The 8,001-nt window shown below is 39.1% G+C and overlaps 1 protein-coding gene across 1 annotated transcript; it reads left to right on the top strand.

Moving 5' to 3' along the window:
* Positions 1-1,491: 1,491 nt before the first annotated feature.
* sspn (sarcospan (Kras oncogene-associated gene)) lies at positions 1,492-8,001 on the top strand (the record flags this gene model as incomplete). The annotated part of the gene is given in 3 exon segments (XM_014005502.1): positions 1,492-1,658; positions 4,207-4,293; positions 6,327-8,001. Coding segments are annotated over 3 exon segments (614 nt in total), but the record flags the coding sequence as incomplete, so codon positions are not given.

Raw genomic sequence — 8,001 nt, 5'->3', positions numbered from 1 at the left:
TATATATATATCACTTTAGCATGGATGTGTTTTGATTTATGAAGTATTTTAGTACACAATGGACAAAGCAGAAAACAGAAAAGGTCATATTTATGACCTAATATGATGTAATACTCACTCAATACTCAATTTGATTTGATATCGCTTTACATGCTTCAATATCAATTTCATTTAAAAAAGTAATTTGTTAGAGTCCCTGTAGATTACTTTTAGATATTTATTTTCTTGCCCAAACAGAAACAAAATAACTGAAAAAAGCAYTATTACAATCAAACTTGTTCTAAATATGGAGTAAACATAAAAACATGACAATTTTACCAGGGGATCGAATCGATTCAGAGGATTTTTTGAATTTGGAGTCGATATTTTTACCCAACTCATTTTTTTGCCTGCAGTGTGAACATAAACTCATACCTCTTCTCACAGACTGAGTGGGCGCTGCCAGTTCCAGTGTTACCTTCCTGATTCTGGGGTCTGGCTGTTTCACCATGGCACAAATCACTAAACCGTCTGACACACAAGGGTGAAGCCAAAATAAATCAAAACAACCTTCTCACCTAATTCTTTAGCAAACACGTTAATGTGGCGCCGGTTACTGGAAGTCGCTGTGGGGCTCGGAAACCTGCTCAGGAGCCAGCTGCGTTTTCTGTAACCATGGCACCGGCCCAGCTGTGTGCGCAAACACGTGCGTCGCGCTTCTTCATTAATCTCAACATGAGCGACACTCATCTATAAATACTCCAACGTTCATCCCCACTAGTCATTCCATTTGTTCAATCAAGAACATTTGATTAGAATACGTAAAAGCAGAAGTTGAATTGTTGACTTCTGGAAGTTTTATTTATTTATTAAGCCACTGACACCTGCTCCTCTTTACATGATCCAAAATGCCTGTGTTAATGTCCTCACATGCCTCAAGATCACACTACTCCTTCCTGTAAATCATGTGACCTCTCCTGGCAGGCAGCATATGGCTCTCTTGTGTAACAGTGCTGACAAAGTGTGATCCAGTCACTCCTGCTCCCTAACCAAGTGTGACCTCCTCTCTTAGCTTCTCATTAACCTGCTGTGGTTTCTCTTTGTGTGTACAGGAGAAGTATGACTGTGTCGTATGTTAGAACCCCCCTTTTTTTGTGTCTTGCCGCCTCCTGTCCCTCCTCTTCCTCCTCTCCTCTGTTGCTTGCTCTATATGTGGCACTGGAGCTGCTGCAGGAATCCTGTCCAAATGCTTTCCATATTAGTTCAGAGCCGCCTCTGTGTTCAAATAGCAGCTGAGCTGGCTTTGGTAAAAAGCAGGCAGGGAGGGGAAGGGAGGTGTTTGGGGGGAGGCAGCCAGCAGTTAGACTCACCCACTCCAAAGAGTGTACCAGAAAGTGGGAGAAAAAAAGTGCTGGAGTGAAACAGAGAGAAGAGAGTGAAAGACGGGAGGAAGAATGGGACAGGGACAGAAAGGCTCCAAAGACAAGAAGGAGAGCAAGAAGACGAGGGACGGCCCGGCGCCAGAGGACGGTCATAAGTGCAGAGTGTGTCGTTTCCCTCTGCTCGTCGCCCTGCTGCAGCTCCTGTTGGGGGTGGCTGTCGCGGCCGTGGCCTTCCTCATGTTGGCCATCAGCCCCTCACTCTTGGCCCGGGAGACGCCTCACTGGGCTGGGATCATTGTAAGCTTCTGCTCCGTCCACAGCCACTTGCCTTGCATGGAGCATGACTCTCAGAAACACCACACACCGCCTGCATGACCCTCAGCTCCGTCGCTCTGCGTGATCACACCCATTCTCACCTTCAAATAAAAAAAAATACCTCCTGAATGTGAACACTTTAAAACTCTGCTCCCCTCTGAGGTGCATGACTCTGCCTGCACGTTCTGGTGTTTGTGTTGTGAGTTCAGGAAGTCCTCTGCTACCTGGCAGGCGAGCCAAGACATCCAATCCCAGCACGGCAACTTCAACCAGCTCAGAAACACTTCTCTTATTTAATAAGCATACCTTACATTTGCCTTCATATAAAGTCCAATATATTTATTTTTTTTTGCAAGTAGCTACTCATTGAAACTGAGAATTTGTTCTCAACTGACTAACCTGGTCAACCTATCTTAACTTATAATCTTAAGGTCAAATTTTAAAAAGTACTGAGAAATGCTCGAGTCAGAGTTATAAGGGACATATTTTAGCCATTAATTACATTTTATTGTGTCTCTAGGAGTCCAAAAAAGTTGAATTTATTCTCTCCCAGTGCTTTGTAGATATCTTTATATTCTGTTTAGGTCATTCTTTTCAACCCGTTCAGTTTTCTCTGTTTTCTATGACGTTTTCTGAACTATTACATCACAATATTTACGAAGGAGCTGCCAAATAAGGTCTGGACTTACCAATTACAACTTTGTTGTCTTCATTCTCTTCTGGCTCTGAGTCAGACTGTCCAACATGTAAAGCTGGAAAGACAACTCTTCTTCTTCTTCTTCTTCTTCTTCTGGATTTTTATTTTGTCAGTTGGCAAAAAAAAAAAAAAAAACGTTTGGTGTGCATTACCGCCACCGACTGGTATGGAGTCTGGTTCAGATGTTGAGTATTTCTAAATTGTTGTTTGTGTGTAAACTATATATTCAAACTTTATTAATCAATTTTGTTTTAAAAAAAAGTCTTATTATYATTTGTATTGATTTGCTCCCTAAATGCTTTTGTAGAGTGTCTATTATGTTTATTTTTTCTTTATTCCTTTCAAACTCTTTCCTCATATATTTTCTCTCTTTATATTTATGACATTCAAATACCACATGTTCTATTGTTTCATCCTTTCCACAGTGGTCACATTTCCCCGTATTTTTTTGTTTGTTTTAAAAACAGAATGGTTAAGTCTTGTGTGTCCAAATCTTAATCTTGTTATTAATCTTTCCTCTTTCCTGCTTCTTCTCCCCCTTTTCATTTCTTATACCGTCTTTTTGACTCTATGAAACCATCTTCCCTTTATTTCTTCATCCCACCTTTTTTGCCATTCTTGCTTGATTTTTTGTTTAAGGATACTCTTTGCTTCTGATTTACTTGTATATACCACGAAATTAATGGGATTTTGAGTTGCCTTCTTTGGATGGACAACTCTTCTGTTATTCTCATCTTTTAATTAATTTGTAAATAAAACGTTTCTGCACCACTAGATAGCCTTAACCCCCCTCTATCAAACTGGAATGAACTGGTCAGGAAGCTGGAGGGGGGCGGGGTCTGAAGTGCCTTGTTGGGATTTAAAGATACAGCTTCAAAATGGATGGCTTTGAGACACAATTCATAAAAGGGTTGAAAGAGGGACTTGCAGGGTTACAATAAGGAGGAATTCAGACAAAAGCATTGCTCCAGTTCCGGTTTATATAGCTCCAAACTGAACGATTTAAATGRGGAGAAAGAAGGATTTAAAAGCATATGTCTCCTTTAAAGCATATAAGCTTTGCACRAAAAACTTCAAGTTGAGTCTTAAAGTCAGTCAGACTGTAAACAATGAACTTTAAAGAGTTGCAGACTGCTGAAGAATGTTAAAAATCTCAAAATAAAAAGAACCTGAATTGTCAGCTTGAATGTAAAAACTGTTTCCAGAATAATGTTTGCAATCATTTTGTTAAAAGTAAACAGGGATTACCTGTTTCAGTCAAATTTCTAATGGCAGTCATTCAAAACAAAGGTCAGTTTTCTTTATCATTCCAGTTTTGGGATACGACCTCAACCAGGTCAAAACAACATGTTCCACTTTGGGCCTGATTCCAGCCTATCARAGATGCCACCGGCTCTCGAAAACATTCCTGGACACCAACAACCCGAGTTAGATCCTCACGAGATCCAGCCGAGTGAAAAACATTGAGGTCATCGAGAACTTTCCAGAGAATCCTGAGTGCTTAAGAACCTGGGAAAAACAGTCAAATAAGATGCCGCACGTTAGTCACAAGACTCCGATTGCACTGAGGAGATAGAGTGTGAGTCTGTGTGTGTGAGAGAGGAGAGAGAATAACAAAGTAATATAATCAGATAGCAGCTTACTCACTGCTGAATCATATAATATTAGGAAATGTCTGGAACAGGATTCTTGTTTTTATGCTGAGTCCAACACAATAGCAAAAGTTTACAGTGAGACAAAGCTTAAATGAGGACTAAAATGCATGAGAATGCATTAAAAAMTATTTTATTTGTTATTTGGATTCATTTCAAACATATTTCCTGTTTCTTACAGCTTTGTTTAGTTTCCATCCTGGGTTTCATCCTCTACTGTATCAACTACCAGCCAGATGAGCGTTCATCTCTGCAGTTTATTGTAAAGGTGAGTTTTCAGACAACCTGTATCTGAAACAGATGACCTGTGCAGAGAACACAGTTTGATCCTCGGACACAGAGCTGCAAAAAGAGAATAACTGCATTCCCGTATGAAGGAGCGCTGCAGGGATTCCTGAGCAGCAAAGGAGCACGTTCATTAATGCAGCTTGATTCTACAGCTTAATTAATCCCACAATGAGCGCAACTGGAGTTTCAGGACAATTAAAACAGGTCCACTATCCTCACTGTTATTTTACTCTTCGTCTGACTCCTCTGTACACACCACATTCAAATATTTGAATTCTGGAGGATGTCAAATTACTTCGAAGCACTTCAGCTAAAAGCGCAGCTAATTTACAAATGTGATCTTCATCACTGCATTAAAAAAGATTATCTTCACTTATTATTTTATGAGCAAAATTTAAAGATTGGAAATGAATAGAATAAAAAACTGGGTTTAGTCGGTTTCACTGAGACTGGTATGCACGTGCTTTTTGTCTATTTACGTATACATTATGATACGATACAGTATAATACGATACAATACAATTTTTCACATTTTGACAATACAGTAAAATATGGTATAATGCATTACAGAACACTGCAGTTTGATTTAATAGATTACGATACAAAGCATTGCAGAATACAGTACAAAACACTATGATACAATGCAATAAAACATTACGTACTGTAAAGTACAATACAATCTGATACATTATGATATAGTACAGCACTACACTGTATTACATTAAAATATGGTCAAAACATAATTATACAATGTTGTGCAAAACAAGAAATGCAATATAATTGAGAATAAAATATGAAAAATTTAATTTCTTGTCTTATAGAATCCAACCTCATAGTAATTCACCAATAAGCTATACTGAACATGTGTAAAGACTTTTTCTAAGTTTAGCATGAGCCTCACTACGTATATGGCACATTTATTAGTGGACATTATTTAAAATCATGATTAAAGTCGGGACATTTAAACATTTAGTCCACATTAGGAGACTGTATCTTTTGACAGGCAGTTAGAGCTCATTCCCTGAATGAAGGATGGAGAAATCTACTCCTTCTTGTCACCTTCATGGCTGCAGGGTGGACTTTACCTGAGCAGGGGCATTTCCATGTTAACACCCTCAGTGTGCATTAAAAAGTAGTCTTAGTTGTATCACGACTTAAGCACTTGTATGAAAACTGGTAATTGTATGTACACCAGGACAGCTTTCTTTGGCCCTCCACACAACAATGCTTCAGTTAATTGACGAAACTTGTTCAGACTGTTTTACTCCTGCCTCTACAGTCAGCTCTCAGGTTTGAGTCAGGGTCAAAAGACGTCTATGTCTCAGGACATCACACGACAAACAATAAAATCAAAATGATTTTGTTTCTACTAATTTAAACGTCTTAAATAATGAAAGTTTTGTTGTTGTTGTTGATGCATCAGTTTTACATTCATCTCCTTGTAGCTGTGCCTCAGACCGCATACTGTTGGATTATGAACATGAATACTTCTGCAAATTAAGCGCTACTCATCGCTTGCGTAATTCCAACAGCAGCATATAACTAAAGCTAAAACGCACCGGTGAATGAGTCCTCTCGTTATATAACCGGTGGATTAGGATGAAGCTTTAGCGTGTTGGAGATAGAGCCATTGCATAAACAACACAAAGCCACTGTTGCATTTTACACATGTATTTTTAGACACAGGATGTGCATTAAAGGTGGTTGGCGGCTCAGTGTAACCTGCATTGTGACTTCTTTGTGCTTAAAAGCCGGGTTCCTACTCTGAGGGTCAGACCTTGCCCTGCAGAATTGTGGGTAATCTCTTTGAACTGAATTTGCAACAGGCACTGAGCCAGAATGTCTGTTTCTAAGCCGTAGTTTTGGCACCCCTGGGGTAATCATGAGACAACAGAATCAAGGCAGATTATAAAAAAAAGGCCTGCTGAATGGGAAAAAAACTAGATGTTTTTCCTCATCAGAGCTTTCAGAGTTGAAGTTCATGGTCTCACAGTGCTTCTCTGCCCCCTCCAGCTCCTGTATTTCATCCTGTGCACCACCGGCCTGGTCATATCGGTGCTGGTCGTGGCGTTTGCGGGACACCATCACTCGCAGACCAGCAGCCTCACCTGTGAGCAGGAAGGAGGGGACTGCGTGTGCGTACTGGATCAGGTCGACCCCATCGCTCGCACCTTCGTCTACAAGGAGGTCAGCGACTGCGGGTGGATTACGGGGACCCTTCCTTTCTACTTCCTGATCCAGATCATCCTCAACCTGGCTCAAGCGTTGGTCTGTGCCATGGGCGCCTTCATCATGTGGAAGCATCGTTATCAGGTCTTCTTCTCTGGGCTGCAGATCGGCTCTCCCTCCACCAAGAAGTGGCAAAAAGTGTAGAGGAAAGGATTCGTTGCCTCTTATTTTGAATGTCTGTGCCTTAGTGTGTCAGTTACAGGTAGATGACAAGTTAAAGGAAAGGTTGTAGACATCTTTAGGGTTTCATATTTTTACTGAAGTCTTTCAAACTCCACTGAAGGAATGGATCACCCAAAACACATCCAAACCTATTTTGTTGTTTTTAGATCAAATCACATTTATCAGACCAGTTAGTGACCCTCAGTCTCATGGATGATGGGTAGCAGCCTAGTACATACCTGGTACTTACCAGATACTACTTATTACTGGGGTTCTTCTTCTTAATGACATAGTAATGAATGGGTATGCGCCAAGTACTGAGTATTACCAGATGTGGTTAGGGTTAGGTACCTGTACCTGGTTTATACCTGGGTTAGGGTTACCTAGTTTGTACCAGATACAAACTTTGTAAATATTGGGTATTTATTAGTTACTTACCAGGAACTTATTAAGGACACTTCTTTATCCTTTGATGTAACATTTATTTATGTTCTGTTGGGAGTGGTCTCTTCCAGGATGAATGCTTCTATCCATAACAATACATACATACCAGTTATGTACTAGATACGGACCTGGTAAGTACTCTGCACAAATAAAGATGAATATTACTTCACAGGGTAAAGATTATAACTCATATAAATTTTTAAACTGAACCTCAGACCTGATCTTCTCACAGAGTAAAATTCTTTAACTTCTCATTTTTCTGTGTGTTAACATTTATATTGCTTGTGTGATGATGATGATTATGGTGATGATGATGTCTTTTTGCACTCATTTTGTATAAAAAAACTTTGTATTTATCAAGCATAAATACATTAGGACTTTAACTTGCAACTATTTCCTTTTTGAAAAACAAAGCCAAAGATTTTCTGTTTTGAGTTTTCTTGACATTTATACTCTTTTGTGTGTTCTCTGCAGTGTTTGACAGGCTACACGTAAACTCTATTAGCAATGGTTTGTTTTGTAAAWAATAAATAAATYAAATGGTTTTTGCACAGTTTGAAGTAGTTTTAGTAGTRGAGATTACAGATTAGTTTCCAGTTGACAAACAAGATCTCTGCATTTGATTTGTGATATTTTGCTTCAGTATTTTTTAAGATTCCAGAGTGATTTGCAAAAGTTAAATAAAGTATATCCTCTAGCTGTATAAAAGACTTTTAAACAATACAAATCTCAAACGATAAAAACAGTAAATACCCTCCATTCTTTTTCTGGTGGTCTTTTAAAGACCAAACTATTATTTTTTATTATTTTGTTGTATTAATAAAACCACAATAAAAAGGAGTTTTCCCACTCT

The sequence above is a fragment of the Austrofundulus limnaeus genome, unplaced genomic scaffold, assembly GCF_001266775.1.
Source record: "Austrofundulus limnaeus strain Quisiro unplaced genomic scaffold, Austrofundulus_limnaeus-1.0 Scaffold31, whole genome shotgun sequence".
Taxonomy (NCBI): Eukaryota; Metazoa; Chordata; class Actinopteri; order Cyprinodontiformes; family Rivulidae; genus Austrofundulus; species Austrofundulus limnaeus.
Note: the sequence above shows the minus strand (reverse complement) of the source record. Positions and strands in the feature narration are given on the sequence as shown.